At 49.4% G+C, this 16,074-nt stretch overlaps 4 protein-coding genes and 1 non-coding gene across 8 annotated transcripts; 2 read left to right on the forward strand and 3 right to left on the reverse strand.

Moving 5' to 3' along the window:
* Positions 1-135: 135 nt before the first annotated feature.
* UBXN1 (UBX domain protein 1) lies at positions 136-2,797 on the forward strand. 3 transcript variants are annotated; one of them, XM_007174393.3, is made up of 10 exons: positions 136-289; positions 390-477; positions 617-670; positions 759-865; positions 952-1,021; positions 1,184-1,375; positions 1,470-1,521; positions 1,638-1,754; positions 2,288-2,480; positions 2,653-2,797. In XM_007174393.3, the coding sequence occupies exons 2-10, from the start codon at positions 419-421 to the stop codon at positions 2,700-2,702; spliced, it is 894 nt and encodes a 297-aa protein (XP_007174455.1). In that variant the 5' UTR covers positions 136-289; positions 390-418; the 3' UTR covers positions 2,703-2,797. The 3 variants fall into 3 exon arrangements, with proteins under 3 accessions (XP_007174455.1, XP_007174456.1, XP_028020384.1); XM_007174394.2 differs by having other exon boundaries at positions 759-853; XM_028164583.2 differs by lacking the exon at positions 136-289 and having other exon boundaries at positions 296-477.
* A 1,880-nt stretch (positions 2,798-4,677) lies between these two features.
* Positions 4,678-5,368, reverse strand: LOC103000904 (ubiquinol-cytochrome-c reductase complex assembly factor 3). Its single transcript, XM_007174395.3, has 2 exons — positions 5,161-5,368; positions 4,678-5,070 (listed from the first exon to the last, which is right to left on the reverse strand). The coding sequence occupies exons 1-2, from the start codon at positions 5,278-5,280 to the stop codon at positions 4,921-4,923; spliced, it is 270 nt and encodes an 89-aa protein (XP_007174457.2). The 5' UTR covers positions 5,281-5,368; the 3' UTR covers positions 4,678-4,920.
* Positions 5,369-5,785: 417 nt separating this feature from the next.
* On the forward strand, positions 5,786-11,879 carry LBHD1 (LBH domain containing 1). Of its 2 annotated transcripts, XM_007174397.3 has the most exons (6): positions 5,786-6,625; positions 6,704-6,872; positions 7,482-7,709; positions 9,993-10,117; positions 11,666-11,763; positions 11,849-11,879. In XM_007174397.3, exons 1-6 carry the CDS (start codon positions 6,476-6,478, stop codon positions 11,877-11,879), a joined length of 801 nt encoding a protein of 266 aa, XP_007174459.1. In that variant the 5' UTR covers positions 5,786-6,475. The 2 variants fall into 2 exon arrangements, with proteins under 2 accessions (XP_007174459.1, XP_028020382.1); XM_028164581.2 differs by having other exon boundaries at positions 5,786-6,872.
* Positions 8,170-9,638, reverse strand: CSKMT (citrate synthase lysine methyltransferase). Its single transcript, XM_007174396.2, has 4 exons — positions 9,618-9,638; positions 9,239-9,326; positions 9,006-9,139; positions 8,170-8,842 (listed from the first exon to the last, which is right to left on the reverse strand). Exons 3-4 carry the CDS (start codon positions 9,070-9,072, stop codon positions 8,187-8,189), a joined length of 723 nt encoding a protein of 240 aa, XP_007174458.2. The 5' UTR covers positions 9,073-9,139; positions 9,239-9,326; positions 9,618-9,638; the 3' UTR covers positions 8,170-8,186.
* Positions 9,404-9,552, reverse strand: LOC114236761 (small nucleolar RNA SNORA57). Its single transcript, XR_003622630.1, has one exon. It is a non-coding gene; the product is annotated as a small nucleolar RNA SNORA57 (small nucleolar RNA).
* Positions 11,880-16,074: the final 4,195 nt, after the last annotated feature.

Below are 16,074 nucleotides of genomic sequence, written 5' to 3' on the forward strand. Positions count from 1 at the left end.
CGAGAGCTGTCTTGATTCGCCCAAGGGTTTCAGGTCGGCATCGTCCTTCTTCTACACCGCCGCCGGGCGCCCGGGCTTGGGCGGGGGAATGTGGGCTGCCTCCCGGGCCGCTACTCCCACGCCCCGCCTGTCCCCTCAACGCCAGGTCCTGGCAGCCGGGCCAGACCTGTGTTTTCTGGCTCTCCGCGGCACCCGTCCACGTCCGCCTCCACGTGACCCAAACAGATTCGGGCACTTCCGCTTCCCCTAGGCTTTCTTCTCGTCGGTGTCCAGGGCCGGTCCGAAGCCAGTGAGTGAGCGAGCGTCCGGCTGGGGCCGTTGGGGGCGGGATAGCGCGCCGGCGGGGGACGCCCCGCGCTGACCCTCTCCGGCCTTCTCGCCCCCTCCAGGTCCCCGCGGAAGCGGCGGTGGCGGCGTCATGGCGGAGCTGACGGCTCTGGAGAGTCTCCTCGAGATGGGCTTCCCCAAGGGACGCGCGTAAGGGAGCCCCCTAACACCCGTCCGCGGGGGTCGCCGACCTGTCCAGGCCTTTACCCCAGCCTGGCCTCAGGCTCTACGCCCCAGCCTGACCATCGCCATGGCTCGTGGGCGCTATTCACGGTGTTTCTGCCCCCAGGGAGAAGGCTCTGGCCCTCACAGGGAACCAGGGCATCGAGGCTGCGATGGACTGGTGAGCGCTCAGACCGGGTAGCAGGGGACTGGGGACTCCTAGGAGGGGCAACCTGAACATTAACCTCCCTCCCGACTTTCCCTGCCAGGTTGATGGAGCATGAAGACGACCCAGACGTGGACGAGCCACTCGCGACCCCCCTTGGACATATCCTGGGACGGGAACCCACCCCCACTGAGCAAGGTGGCCCTGAAGGTCCTGACGGAGGGACCCAGTGTGATTATTCAGGAGGGCCTGAGGAGGAGGATGAACGGGTAATAATACTGATTGCTTGTTTGTAGGATCTGGGTCTGCTGTGGGAGAAAGCAAACCCATTTTGACTGAAGAGGAAAGACAGGAACAGACTAAGAGGTATGAGGAACAAGGTCACATTTCTGAGGCTCATTCTCCACCTCCCCCAAGACGTGTTTTGGGACTGTGTTCCCGGATTCTGTTTCCTGAATCCCTTGTTAATAAACGCACCTTCCCAATTTATGTCCACTTCTCTTGAACTCTTTTCTCTCTGCAATACAGGATGTTGGAGCTGGTGGCCCAAAAGCAGCGGGAGCGTGAAGAAAGAGAGGAGCGGGAGGCACTGGAACGGGAACGGCAGCGCAGGAGACAAGGGCAAGAGTTGTCAGCTGCCCGACAGCGGCTGCAGGAAGATGAGATGCGCCGGGCTGCTGAGGAGCGGAGGAAGGAAAAGGCTGAAGAGTTAGCGGCCAGGTCTGGGTGCTGGGGGTGTTGGCTAAGAGATGAGAAAGGAATCAAGATCTGCTTTGTCAGTGTCTGACCTACTTTCGTTCTGTCTGCGTTCCAGACAAAGAGTCCGAGAAAAGATCGAAAGGGACAAAGCAGAGAGAGCCAAGAAGGTAGGTGATTGGGTAGATACTGAGGATAATGAAGTAGGGAGGCTAGTAAATCCCCTTTTCTAGCTTAAGAGGGAAAGGTTGGGCTTAGTGCCTGATTGTTTAACTTTGTCCTCCAGTATGGTGGTCATGTGGGTTCTCAGCCATGCCCACCAACAACAGAGCCAGGCCCTGTTCCCTCCTCTCCCAGCAAGGAGCCTCCCACGAAGCGAGAGTATGACCAGTGTCGCATACAGGTACTGATTCTGACTCCTGACTTGCTCCTGGGACCCTTTGTTGGCTTGTAAGGCGCCCAGCCCAGCCCAGAGCTTTTTTCAGTTATGTTCCCTTTGCCAAACCTCTCCCATCTTTGTAAATGACTTTTGAAATCCTATCTTCTCTGCTCTTAGGAAAGATATCAAATTTTACTTGCCCCAGTCTTATATAAATCTATCTCGTTTTCTTATTCAGCAGTTAACTTCTTACTTGTTCATCATATTTTCATTTGGCTTATTATACAGCTGTTTGCATGATGTGGTACCTATCCAGATATTTTGTGTAATCTTGTCTTTGTTTTCCTTAAGTTGTGAGGGAGCTAGGAGTCTCTCTCTTCAGTGTTCAGTAAAGCCAAGCCTAAGTGGTTGTTCATTAGGTGCTTTAAATAGTAATTATGCTGGTTTAGTCTCTCTAAGAGGAAGGAGAAGCCAACTTTGCTCTTTTTCTTCTCCTTACCTGGGCACTTCACTCAGTTTTGACACTCACAATTCTGTATTTCTGTCTTGCCTTCTAGGTCAGGCTGCCAGATGGGAGCTCACTGACCCAGACATTCCGGGCACGGGAACAGCTGGCAGCTGTGAGGCTCTATGTGGAGCTCCACCGTGGGGAGGAGCTAGGAGGGGGCCAGGACCCTGTGCAGTTGCTTAGTGGCTTCCCCCGGCGGGCCTTCTCAGAGGCTGACATGGAGCGGCCTCTGCAGGAGCTGGGTATGACACGTGGGACCCGAAACCAGGAGGGGGATAGGGGACATGCTTGAGAAAGGAAGGGATGCAGAGAAGGGACTTTGTGGAGATAGTGTGAGGCCAGGAATTTGGGGCGGGGGGGGAGGTGGGCAAAAAGCAGATCTTTTGGTTCAAACCTGTTTCGTTCCATCTTCAGGACTTGTGCCTTCTGCTGTCCTCATTGTGGCCAAGAAATGTCCCGGCTGAGAGGCCTTTATCCCACCATCCTTCTCTGACCTCTCTTCATCTTTGATAAAGCACTGACATCACCTTCCTAATAAATAGACCCTCTGAGTTCTGTATGTGACTGACTCCTTCGTGAATGGCCGGGAGGGACAAAAGGAAGGCTTTTAGAATAGACCCTATGCTTCCTCTTAAATTTCCACGGGAGATGTGTTTCTAATCTCTGGGTCTGATGAGTTGCTTGGGAGGTTGAAGGGGAGAGGTGCTGGAGTGTGGGGTGTACGTTGGATAGCATCTTTTGCTCCTGTGGGTAAGGCAGTACCTAAGCCTGAAATCCTTAGTAGCTATGTGCCTTGACTTCTTTAATAAAGCCTAGTTTCTTCTTTAGTAAAAGGGGGATAATAGTGCCTGTTAATTGGGGTTGTGGGGGCTTACGTAATGCTGATGTAAGGTGCTTTAGCACCGTGCCTGGCACCTGGTAAGTCCCCAATTAAGTATTAGCTACTAGAAGGGTAGTTTTTAAAATGTGACCATTCACAATGAGAGGAGCCGTAGGAGCTCCTTCACAACTGCATCTCTTCTGCACTAAAAAGTATTGAGTACTTAATATATACCACACAGTTTTAAGTGCTTTGTATGTATTAACTGAGATATGAAGGCAGTATTATCTAGCTGTAGGTACAATGATCCCATTATAGAGATTGGGACACCACAGCACATGACTTGTCCAAACTGACCCAGCTAGCAAGTAGCAGAACCTGGACACATCTCTGGGGAGCCCGACTCCAGGGCTCAGGCTCTGAACTGCCAAGCTCCCCTCGTGCTGCGGCTGCTCCCCTCGTCCCAGTGCGCCCTCACACAGCTGCTGACCCCCCTCCTCTCATCCCGCACATGACACATGACAAATGTGCTCAGCTTACGACTTCACCATCTAGTAGCTGGAAACTGCACCAATGCTCTTATCTCGGTTTACACCTCAGTGTTACCAAGCTTTATTTAGTGTGTTCCGGCTTTATTTAATACAAGCAGCCCCCGCCCCCGTCCCCCATCAATTGCAATCTTGTTTGGAACCACAGGACATAAAATAGACACAAGGGGAGTGAATTGGTTGACTTCGCTGTAGGGCGGCCGCCCCACTGATAGCTTTACCTCATCCCATCAGTGGCATCGCCAATAGATCCTACGACGGATTCAGAAATTGAAAACCACTACAGTGAAAACCTTGTGGGAGGAAAACCCCAGTGCATTTAGTGAGAGGCTGCCCTGTGTCTGGCACTGCACTTTACATTCCTAAGTTCACCTTTTTACAACTCTCAAGATAATCGTCACCATTTATTTATTTATTTATCTGCACCAGGTCTTAGTTGCAGCACTCGGGATCTTCATTGCAGCATGCGGGATCTCTTAGTTGCGGCATGCGAACTCTTGTTGCAGCACCTGGGATCTAGTTCCCTGACCAGGGATCGAACCAGGGCCCCCTGCATTGGGAGCACGGAGTCTTAGCCACTGGACCACCAGGAAATTCCCAGTTATCACCTTTTATGGAACAGGACTAAGGCTCATAGGTTTTTTAACATGCAGGAGTTGAAACAAGATCTGACTCAAAGCACACTCCTTTTACCGCTCCTGCCACGGTGGCCTCCGAAGGTTAAATTAAGGTCACAGAAGGCATTATGGCACATGTTAATTGCTAGAAGCCCCTCTCCAACCTCATTCGAAGGACAGGCACCCAGAGTGTCCTCTATGGGTATTTACTGCACAAGAGTTTCCAGGATAGTTAACGATTTCAAGAACATCAGTCGGTTATCCCCGAAAGTACACTCACGCAAACCACGTGACCTGACGTGTGTTTTGAAAACGTGGTCGCTCTGCCTATAGGGCTTCAGCGTCACATGAGGGGCGGGGCAGGCAGGAGCTGCACTCAAGCCCGCCCGCAGCACTGACCCCCATAACACTCTAGGCACTTATGCGCGTCCAGCCGCAGCGCTCACTCTCTGGATGGAGGAACATGATTTATTGGTTCCTTCAGTTAGCCACATCCGATGACCTGGCACAAGACGTGGACGTTAAAACGCAGTCAATGCAGGGTTTGGGGGGGAACGTGCTCACCCGGCGGCAGCTCCCCAGGTCCCGAAGAGGTCTGCGCGTGTCTGGACTCCCCGCCGGCCCACAGAGGAGTAAGGCCGGCTCGGGTTCCTGCGCTGCAGCGGAGGTCCCGGCGCGCACGGGGGCAGGTTTGACCTCAGGCTGACTTCCCGCCGCCGCCACTCATCCAGTTCTTTCTCCAGGCGACGTTCTCTTGCGTGGCGGCTGCCTCCTGCAGAGAGGCCAGAAGTAGCTCTTTGGTCCTGGCCGCCTCGTCCCTGCGCTGCGGGTCCTGCTCCGGCATCTCCTGCGGGCAGGAAGGGAGGTTGGTAGTCCGGGCTACCAGCCTGCGGTTCTCCGCCCGCTCGCCCCACCTCGGCCTCCCAACTGCTCACACCTTCAGCATCGCCTGCTTCTGCTGTTCTCCCGGGGCCACGAGGACAAAGAGCGCGGTGCCCACGCCAGCCCCCGCGCCCAGCACTGCGCCCGCGATCAGCGCTTTGCGCAGGGTCTCCATGGCCGACCGCGCGACCAGCGAGGCGCTTTCCGGAGTCTCTGGTAGCCTAGCAAGGCCGCCGCGACGTCTCGATCTGCGCAGGCTAGAGCGCCTCACACAGGAAACCATAGAGACGGGGCCGGGCTAGAGAGGCCCTGGCCAGAGAAACGTGTCGAAGCTAGAGCTCCTGGGTGTTAAGACTAGGTTTAGCTGAGGAGGTTGACCACGTCAGGAGGTGTTGGCACCTAGAGCCGAGCGTGGGGCCCCTTGTCATGAAATCCCGAGGAGGATTGCTAAGGGGAGAGTAAGTATCTCCATTGTTGCTGTGAGTTTTACAATTGCCCAGCTCCGCAATGTCCTGATCAATAGAGGGTCAGGGCTGTACTCTGTAGTTTCCTACAATTACTTGTGCTTTTCCAGTACAGTACGTGAGGACATCCAGATACTTATAAACATCAATCTATTGACTGCCTTCAATCCCTTCAACTCCTGAACAAAAACTCAAAGCCAAGTGTACCGGGTGGGGAGAAGGGTATATTTATGTTTTCCTTTTATTTTACTCGTTGAAAGTAAACATTACCTTTCTCTTCATGGTATATAACCTTGGTTTTTTGTTTTGTTTTTAAACCATGAAAACCATGGATTTTGTGTAACATACCGAATTCTAGTTTGGAGAAGAAAACACCTCTTAGTTGTGTGACCCTAGGCAAATCGTTTAAGTTCTTTGTTTCTCGGTTTCTGCATCGGAAAATGAGGCTAATAACAGTATCTATCTCATAGTTTTAGGATAATTAAATAAGTTTATATGAAAAGCATTTAAAACAGTTTCTGGCAAATAGCATACACCATAAAAATATTCATTACATAAGATACAAAGAAACATGTCAATGTGGGAGACCCAGTAAGAACCAGGAAATTCCAAGTTTGTTATCAAAGCTCTTCACTCACAGGGCTTTAATCCAGATGCCCTCGTTAACTCCTACTTCTGCCTTTCCCAGTGTCACCAGGGAGTGAGTAGAAATAAAGCTCGTATCCCACCTCTTGGGATTGTCCCCTGCCCTGGAAGGCCCATAATCTCCTTGCATGTCAGCCTCTTCTCCTCAGAAGTGATTAAGGGGCCAGGCTCCAAAGCAGATTAAAGGAACAGTCTGTGGGGTGCTCTGGGCAGGGGTACTCTACTGAGTTCAACCACCCTGCACTCCAAGAATCAGCACCCATGGCCCTTGTGCCAGGGAGCAGTGAGGATGGGCCTTGGCCTAGAGATAGCCCAGGCTCCTCCCAGCAACCAGAAAGTCCTAGACTGACCAACCCTCTCTGGGAGGACCGAGGAGAAATTGGCCAGGTTGAAGGTCGCCAGGATGTTCAGGTTAGTACTTCCCCACCTTGTGTCTTGCTGTTGGCTTATGTTCCAATTTGGCCCAAGCCCCCTGCTGTGCCCATCCAGGTTGTCTGTCAAAAGACCCGCCTCCCCTCCATCGTGGTGGAAGCCTCTGAGGCTGAGGCGAGTGAAGAGAGTGGGGAGCTCCGGTGGCCACACGAGGAGCTGCAGCTGCTCACTGATGATGAGGAAGAGGAGGTTGAGGTCTTCTTCCAGGACCAAAGTGAAGAACCAGGTGAGGGAGGTGGCTGGTTCAAGTGAGGCTGTTGTGAATGGGATGGTCTAAGCAGGACAACTTAGTTGTGTCTCTTGCATTAAGCAGCACACAGTAGGTGCTCAGTAAACACAGTGAAGAAAAATGTAGAGGTGGGAGATAAAAGTCAAGGTGGTTGGCAAAGTTGATGAACTTTAAAAGGCAGTTGTGATGTCAGATAGGTGACACCTTTTAATATGTATTTTTAATACTTTAAGATATTTTTGTCATGGGGGAAAAGAATAAGATCACCCCAAATCCGACTACCCAGAGATTAACATTTTGGATGCCTTCTCTTCCAGATTTTTCTTCATGTCTATATACTGTTATAGAAGCTACTTTTACTATGTGCCAGGCACTGTGCTGAACACTTTTACATATATTTTTCAGGACCCAGTGAGGAAGGATACTTTCTCCCTCATGAGGAAACTGAAGCTGTTAAGTTAGGCTCTTCATTATAATTGCTGTATTATTTTTATAAGCAAAAGAAATTACATGAATGTTTTATCTTTAAAAAAAAAATCCAGTAATGTATCAGGTATATTTTTCACTGTTAATGGGCTCTTTAACTCCCTCCTCCCCACCCCCCAGGCTGGACTTGGAGCACACTGGACCCCAAATCTCCCTTAAGAACCTTTAACCCAGAACTCAGCTGGGGGCAGGAACAGGTAGATCAAGATGCCTCCTGGATTCCAGAGGAGACAGATTGTCAGGAAGCCCCCAATCCCTGTCCTCTCTGGGACTCAGCATCAGGTTCCCGTGTCTGCAGAAGCTGCTTTGTGGAATATTCCCATTTCCTGCCTCCCAGGAGCTTTGAGGGTAAGTATCACTCTCCCTCAAACATTTTACCTAGGTTTATGAAGCCCTTCTACCTGTCCTTTCACAATCTTCCCCTTTTACAAGTTGAGAAAAATGAAGGCTTACAGGTTAGGCCCCTGGGTCACACAAGTCATATCCAAGGAATTTGGATTAAGAATTCCTATCTGTGCTTTTAGGAGTTCAGTTAACTGGGGATAGGGAATGATCCACTTGTATCTTCTTTATTCAGCACTCATCTTGTGCCTGGCACTGCTAAATGTTTCACCTGTTGTTGTATGGAATCCACATAACTCCAGGTATTATTCCAACCTTGCAGACGAGTAAACTGGGGCACAGAAATATTCAATACTGTGTGCACACAGCTAATAAATATGGAAGCCAGGATCCAAATCCTCATTTTCCAGTCATCTTGCCAAGACAAAAGCTTTCTCCAACTCCTCACCCAACAGAAACACTAGGGTCAGGTTTTAGAAGTCTTTAATTGGAGCCTTGAACCAAGTAAGCAAAGTAGGTGATGCCCCCGAAAGGGCCCAGCTCCTGCACAGACACAGTCCAGCCTTGGGACCTTTGCTCCAGGCAGGGCAGCCGTACATCAGGGTCCTCATCTGAGAACTGAATCAGGGTCCCCCCAGGGCTTAGGACCCTCAGGCACTCTGACAGCAGCTGGTAAGCCCCAGGCAGACCACCCCGGGCAAGAGCATCCCAGGTGCCCTTGTCTAGCACTAGATGGAAAGAGCCTGAGGAAGCCACTGGCTGCAGGTTCTGGGCATTAGCTTGCATGAAGTGGAGGTGTGAGGCAGGGTGCCCCGGGCACAGGGGTGTTTGGCCTTGGCCACCTTCCAGGAGGCTGTTCATGTGGGCCACAGCCACAGGAGAGAAGTCCACCCCCAACACGTCCACTGGGTGCGGGCATTTGGTGTAGAGGCCTGTACACAAGCTGGAGGTCCCACAACCCACGTCCAATACCCGCGGCGGACGGGCAGCTGGTGCCTCCTGCAGCAGCGGCAGTAGGAGCCCCTGGGCTTCCTCGTATCCAAAGAACCAGTCGAAGGTGCCGGCGCTGCCCTGACGGGGCTGGGCGGGGAGCTTATCCCAGAGGCGGCGGTCCGCCAGGCAGCTACCAGCCAGGGAGCCTGTGGACGAGTGGAGGACTTGCGTCACCCAGCGCCCAGTTCTAGCAAAACGCGACAAAACCCGCACCAATGTGGCCTGAGGCTTTAAGCGGCACAATTTCTGGGACTAATTTCCTGTGTAACGAAGAACCCAACTTGCCCTCCCTCTGTCCACCTTCCCTACCCGCCACGGCGCGACGCGCCCCCGCCGCCAGGCTCGCCAGGTGGAGGGTTCGGCGCAGGGCTGCCATCCGGGGGTGCCGGCAAGGTCGGCCAGATAAACTTCTGCGAAAATGTCGCCCGCGCTCCGGCAGGGGCCTGAGGTCCAAGGGAAGATTCGCAAAATCCGCTGTGCGGAATCACGCGTACAGCCTAACTCTGCAGCCTCGGAAAAAAAGAACGCGGACACAAACTTACTACGGTACGAAGGGCCTTTATTGTTTGCAACGGGAAGTGGAAGAGGAGGGGATGCGACAGCTCCGGCTCCTGGGGCGGCTCCACAGACCTGAAATAAAAGGAGAAGGTGTGAGCACCCCGGGGAGGAGTCTGCTGAACCTCGGTTCTGCCCTGCTCCTTGGAGCCCTGTGTCCCGGCGCTTGAGGATAGAACCCGCGGACTGAAAGCCGCCGGTACCGAAGACATGACGCCGAGGGGGCCGGAGCCCTTTCCCTCTACCTCCGTACATTACGCGGACCGGGACCGCACGCCCGATCCCCGCCAAGAAAAGGAGGGTCAACAGACCCCACCCAGAACCCCCGCACGGCCAGCCGGTGAAAATACTAGAGCCGACACTCACCCGGTCGCCGTCCTCGAAAAGGCAAAAGAGCTGGCCGGGCTCCCTTATATAGCTCTAGGACCCGTCCCCCACCCCCTCCCCTCCCCGAGCTGCGATTGGCTAACGGAGGGCTGAGGGGTGGGGCGCACACGGACCCTGCGCAGAGCTGAAACGTTGGACGCTGAGCTGGTTTCGCAACGCAGCAATGGGTGCTCCGGGGGGAAAGATCAACCGGCCGCGAACGGTGACTGTGTGGGAGCCCGACCCTGTTTCCCAAGCGTCCCGGAGCCCTTTACCCTCGCCCGAGATGGACTCGATGGGCCAGTGTCGCCGGGTGCGGGGTCCCGGGTCGCAGTGCACGGCACCGCTCTGATTAAGCATCTTCCTCCCCCTTAGGAGCTGAAGAAGAAGCTGTTCAAGCGACGGCGGGTGTTGAACCGGGAGCGGCGACTGAAGCACCAGGTGGTCGGGGCTGTGATAGACGAAGGGCTGATCACGAGGCACCACCTCAAGAAGCGGGCGTGAGTGCCAGACCCTCTCCCTCTTGGTCCTCCCCACCAAGCCTCCTTCCCTCCTCTTTGTCGAGCTCCGGAGCAGCTAACACCTTTTTGCTTTCCTTGCTGACTCACGTTTATGCAAGGAACGTTTGTGCCTAAACTCTGCTAGTCTCTCACTGTACCTGTAGCTCACAACCTTTCTTCGGTTCTTGGACTCTGCTGAGAATCTAAGGAGAGCTGTGGACTCCCCCACCTCCCCCAAGTAACATACATTGACACAGATTTTTTTATAAGTAAATTTAAAAGCACACACATAAGTGTGCGGTGAACCATTCGATGAATTTTCACAAGGGCACATGTGAGATTTTTGCATATAAGTTTCAAAGCCTCCTGAGTCTTGGGGCAGAGTTCCCACCCCATTCTTTCGTTGACTTATTATAAATATTTAGTTTATAAAGCGGCATAATAAATATATTTGGTCCTTGTCTCTGCTTTCTGGAAGAGCTAAATTTCCTGAGTGATAAGAGTGCCTTTTATTTCCTAAGGATCCCATTTTGAGCACACCTAAATTTATGCAAATGGTGACTTAGCGTGGGGCTGGTCATCAGAAAGATGAAGTGATTAGAGGATTGGAAATTTAATTCCCTCTGCACTGCCTGTAGGAAGAGGGTGGGTGGGTGCTGTAGATTAAGCTCTACACAACCTCTTGAACTAGCTCCTGATTGGTCAACTGGTGGAGGTACTGGGAGGTTGGCTCACCTGGAGAGAGCATGGAACCTCTGGCCCCTTCCATACCTTACCCTATGCCTCTCTTCCATCTGACTGTTCCTCAGTTGCATCGTTTTATAATAAATCAGTAAATGCAAGTAGATGTTTCCCTGAGTTCTGTGAGCTGTTCTAGCAAATTATCAAGTCTGAGAAGGGGATCATGAGAACCCCAAATTATGGCTGGTCCATCAGAAGTACAGGTAACAACCTGGATTTGTGATTGGCATTTGAAGTGGGGGAAGCCTTAACCTGTGGTATCTGTTGCTATGTCCTGGTAGATAGTGTCCAAATGGAGTTAAGTTTGTAGGACACCCAGTCAATGTCCATTGAGAATTTGGAGAATTACTTGATGTAGGAAACCTCCCCCACCCACCACATCTGCTGTTAGAAGTATCAAGAATAAGGGACTTCCCTGGCGGTCCAGTGGTTAAGACCAATTGTGCTTCCAATACAGGGGGCATGGGTTCGATCCCTGGTCAAGGGAACTAAGATCCTGCATGTCGAATGGCCAAAAAAAAAAAAAATATATATATATATATATATATCTATAGATATATAGATACATATACATATATATATTTATATGTATAAATATAGAAGGAAACGTTTATATAGAAGGAAACGTTTCTATTATGTACTAAATTTTAGCAATTAATGTTACTTTATGTATGTGTTAAGACTAGTTTTAGGTAAAGTAACAGTTCTTTGACTTGGATCCAAAGACCTTTTCAGTAACCAGAACCACTGTGTGGTCTGTATTGGTTCAGGTTAACCTGGATATTTTTGCTCTTACCAATCCTTCAGGTCCAGTGCACGTGCCAACATTACTCTGTCTGGGAAGAAGCGCAGAAAACTCCTCCAGCAGATCCGGCTTGCCCAGAAAGAGAAAGCAGCCATGGAAGGTGAGGCTAGGGCACAGAAGTTGGGGTGGGGGGGCAGCCTGGATTCATTTGGGTTCTTTAATGCTTCCTCTTTCCCTTTGCTCAGTGGAAGCCCCCCTCAAGTCAGCCAGGACTAGTGAACCACAGCCCAAATCAAAAAAGAAGACAAAAGCCCCCCAGGATGTAGACATGGAGGACCTTGAAGATAAGAGCTAAATCTCACACCCCTTCCACCAGAAGATTCTCAGCTGGAGCCAGGAGGACTCGATGGTTATTTCAGAGGACTTTGGAGAAAGCGTTGCTCCTTTTCACTGTCCCCAGATTCCTCTTCCCTAATGGCCTAGTGACCTGCCCTGGAGGGATGTATTGAGAGGAAGAGGGTAGAAAAGAAAGATTGGAGAGGGCGTCCTAAGCAGTCAACTCCATTTGTGATAAAGCCCTAGCATTCTCACTGAGATGTGTGTGATTAAATGTAGGAATGGGGATAGGCCATGAAAAGGGGCTGTGAGTGTGGAAACAAGACAACTGGGAAACAGGACCCACAGTTCTTACTTGACCAAAGGCAACAAGAAGCCATCCTCCATGATGGCCCTGTCTCCCCGATGAGTGACACTCCAACTTTCCATTTCTGACAAAAATAAGGTGTTCTGTAGAGATGGCAGAGGAGGTAAGGGTCTTGATACTGGCCCTGCCTGCTCCCCTGTGTGAGCAGGGTGGGCAAGTGACCGTGGTTGTCTCTGCTTCCTTTGCTGGATTATATTTTTAATAAAGTGAAGATTATTTTTCCCTTTTAACGTTCAGAAATTCTGTTTGTTGGAAGCCAGGGCTGGGGTGGTTAATTAAAGTGAGAAGCTGTGTGTGCAGAGATGTGGTCAACTGGAGAAAAGCATATTCTCTCCTTGCTCTGTTAATCAGTGCAGGCTTCCTGGAAGAGGGAGGGTTTGGGTATAGTGTTGTGCTCCCCCCCTCCTCAAGTTTATATTTTGGACATTTTCAAACCTTCAGTAAAGTTAAGAGATTAGCACACTGAGCCCTTAAATATGCACTCTACTTGGATTGACGAGTTTTTAACATTTGGCTATACTTGATCTCCTTACCCGCTTGCATATATGTGTGTGTTCAAGTATGTATAATTGTTGTCTTTGCTGACTCATTTGAAAGTCAATTGCAGATGAGATTTTATCCCTAAGGACATGCTTCTATATAGCCAAAACACCTAAGACATTTAACATTGGTGGAATAGCTAAAATTCAGGTTTTCATATTCACATTTCCTCAGCTGTTCCAGTAATATTTTTTATAGCTGTTTATTGTTTCCTCAATCCAGAAGCCGTTAAGGATCACGCGTAGCATTTAATTGTCATGTCCCTTTAGTCTCCTTCAATCCAGAACAGTACCCCACCTTGTCTTAGGTGACTTGGTGTCTTCGAAGAGTCCAGCCTAAATTAATTAATTAAAGAATATCTCACAGCCTGGGTTTGTCTGAGTGTTTCCATATGTTTCCTCATCAATAGATGTAGGTTAAGCATTTCTGGGGAAAATTCTACATAGAGAATATTGTGTACTTCCCATTGCATTTCATCAGGAAGTAAGTGTTGACTGAAAAAAAAAATACACAACCTAAAGGTTGAGAATTATGTTTGATTCAGCAGACTTGCTGAAAACTTAAACCTGGAAAACAGCCTCTCGGATAGCTCTGAGGTAAGGGAGGAGCCAGGATAGAGAGGAGTTTTTGCAACAAAAACCAGGTAGTCGGTGGGGCTTCCCTGGTGGTACAGTGGTTAAGAATCCGCCTGCCAAGGAAGGGGACATGGGTTCAAGCCCTGGTCTGGGAAGATCCCACATGCCGCGGAGCAACTAAGCCCGTGCTCCACAACGAGAGAAGCCACCGCAATGAGAAGCCTGCGCACTGCAATTAAGAGGGGCCCCCACTCGCCACAACTAGAGAAAGCCCACATGCAGCCACAAAGACCCAACACAGCCAAAAATAAGTAAATAAACTTAAAAACAACAACAAAAAACCAGGTAGTCGGAATATCAAAGATTATTGTTAATTAAAGAAAATCAGACTTCTCAAGTTAATTAATTTAATTTAACTTCTCAAGTTAATTAATTTAGCCTTTCTATGTATGGGAAGACGCAAGAGTCTCGGCTCTTTGAAATCATTCCTTTGATACGCTCCTTAACTACCTATGGCCAGTATCCTGTTCTTTTTCTTCCTGAATCTCCTCAGGGTGCACCGCTGGGGATGGCTGCAGTGGTTGACGGTTTGATGGAGGGCAGCCTGTTTGGAGACCGTCGGAGACAGCCGTAGTGGTTGATTGCTTGATGGCCACAACATTGTTTTCTGATATGGCAGGCAGGCAAATTTTTTGTCCACACATATAATATCAGTTTGTCTCATTATTGGTGATTCCTAGTGTTAAGTGGGTGTCTGTCAGATTTCTCCACCGTTAAGGTATTCTTTCCCTTTGTAATTAATAAGCAATCTATGGAGTGATACTTTGAGATTGTATGAATACCCTATTCCCCAATGACCTCTCAACAATGGTTTTAGCATCCATGATGATCCGTATCTGAATTAGTTACTGCTGCAAAATGATGATTTTTCTAATTGTATCATTCATTCATCCATGTTACTCATTTTACATATTCTGTAAAGGAAACCGCTACTTCCTTTTAAAAATCTCATTTAGGTTGTTAAACATCTGTTACTATCACTTTTTCATGCTCCAAATCATACCAAACTGGCCAGCCAAAGCCTGTGTCTTTTTTGGGGGGGGCCACACAGAATACAGCATCTTGGTTCCCCAACCAGGGATTGAACCTGTGCCCCCTGCAATGGAGGCACAGAGACTTAACCACTGGACGACCACCAAGAAAGTCCTGGTCCTGTGTCCTTTTGACACAGCACCACCAGTATCTGAGCAATTCCTTGCTGTCTGGCACAATATGTTCCAGGCTCACCTGCTACTTCCCCTGGGCTAAAACTTGGTATCGGCTATTTTTCTATGGAGACAATATTATGTCCAGTTTTGAACACAGAAAGGAAAAAGTACTTGTGTGAAACTGAACTATATTCAGATGTGGTAAGGAGAGGAGGGGAGAAGCTGCAGGGAGAAGGACTTTCAACATCTTGGGATCCCCATCACCTTTCATAATTTTGTTCTACCCCTGTGCCTAAGGCAGAAAGGAGCTTGCTGTGTTCAAAGAAGAGTTTCTATACCTGGTACTGTGCTAAATTCTTTACACAAATAATCTGAAGGGGGAATTCCCTGGCAGTCCAGTGGTTAGGACTCCATGCTTCCACTGCGGGGGCACGGGTTTGATCCCTGGTCGGAGAACTAAGATCCTCCATGCTGCATGGCATGGCCAAAAAAATAAAAAGAAAAAAAAAAGAGAGAAAGAAATAGGTGAATAATCTGAACTGATCTTTGCAAAAAGTTTGTGATACGATACAGCATGCGCCATTTTACAGATAAGGAAAGGGGCTCCGAGCAGCTGAGTCACTTGCTCAGGGTTACATTGCTAATTAATAGCAGACATGAATCCAGATCTGTCTAACTCCAAAACAAACACCCTTAGATTGTGAAATCTTTAAGGGCAAGGACCACATAATAGTCTCATAGCTGGAAGAATTTATCGGGTTCAAAAGGCACTTTTATTTTTTTGGCCATGCCGAGAGGCATGCGGATCTTAGTTCCCCCACCAGGGATCTAACACATGCCCCCTGCAGTGGAAATGCAGAGTCTTAACCACTGGACTACCAGGGAAGTCCCCAAAAGCCACTTTTCATAGATCAAAAGTCAAGGCCCAGAGAAGGGAAGTGTTGGGTCCAAGTTTGAAGCAGAGCTAGGAGCAGAAATTGTCTCATATTTACTGTCCTAGAGCATATATGCTTCATGAGTGATCGAACTTCTAAAATTTAAGAATAAATATAGAACCACCCTAATTAATCATTTAGCTTTTAAAACACAGTCACTTCAAAGATATCTTTAGAACCTACCATCTGGTGTTATTCTAACTCACACTTCCACTGAGAACAGCAAGCCCTCTGGTTAATACAGGCCTCAGAACCTACTTTCCTTTTCATTCATCCAACCAGCTATTAAGACCCTGCTACATGCCAGGAAGACACTGTTGTATGTGATGATGATAAAGCCTTTAACAAAACTGGCAACATCCCTGTTGTCAAAGAGCTGGAGTTCATTCAACAAATATAATAAAAACAGCTATTGCTTATATAGTGCTTACCTACCATTGCAGGCACCAAGTGCTATACAGTAAACATATTACGTGGTTTCAGTTTTCACAAGCCTGTGAGGCAATTGTA

The sequence above is a fragment of the Balaenoptera acutorostrata genome, chromosome 9 (genome assembly GCF_949987535.1).
Source record: "Balaenoptera acutorostrata chromosome 9, mBalAcu1.1, whole genome shotgun sequence".
Lineage (NCBI taxonomy): Eukaryota > Metazoa > Chordata > Mammalia > Artiodactyla > Balaenopteridae > Balaenoptera > Balaenoptera acutorostrata.

Excerpts from the sequence above, each read along its gene's own strand:
- UBXN1 (XM_007174393.3), top strand. The coding sequence starts at position 419 with ATGGCGGAGCTGACGGCTCTGGAGAGTCTCCTCGAGATGGGCTTCCCC. Across the intron at positions 1,522-1,637 it reads AAGCAGAGAGAGCCAAGAAG|TATGGTGGTCATGTGGGTTC; the intron begins GTAGGTGATTGG and ends TTTGTCCTCCAG. Across the intron at positions 2,481-2,652 it reads GCGGCCTCTGCAGGAGCTGG|GACTTGTGCCTTCTGCTGTC; the intron begins GTATGACACGTG and ends TTCCATCTTCAG.
- LBHD1 (XM_028164581.2), top strand. The coding sequence starts at position 6,476 with ATGGCCCTTGTGCCAGGGAGCAGTGAGGATGGGCCTTGGCCTAGAGAT. Across the intron at positions 7,710-9,992 it reads GCCTCCCAGGAGCTTTGAGG|GAGCTGAAGAAGAAGCTGTT; the intron begins GTAAGTATCACT and ends CCTCCCCCTTAG. Across the intron at positions 10,118-11,665 it reads CACCACCTCAAGAAGCGGGC|GTCCAGTGCACGTGCCAACA; the intron begins GTGAGTGCCAGA and ends CCAATCCTTCAG.
- CSKMT (XM_007174396.2), bottom strand. The coding sequence starts at position 9,072 with ATGGCAGCCCTGCGCCGAACCCTCCACCTGGCGAGCCTGGCGGCGGGG. Across the intron at positions 8,843-9,005 it reads GGCGCGTCGCGCCGTGGCGG|GCTCCCTGGCTGGTAGCTGC; the intron begins GTAGGGAAGGTG and ends ACTCGTCCACAG.
- LOC103000904 (XM_007174395.3), bottom strand. The coding sequence starts at position 5,280 with ATGGAGACCCTGCGCAAAGCGCTGATCGCGGGCGCAGTGCTGGGCGCG. Across the intron at positions 5,071-5,160 it reads AGAAGCAGGCGATGCTGAAG|GAGATGCCGGAGCAGGACCC; the intron begins GTGTGAGCAGTT and ends TCCTGCCCGCAG.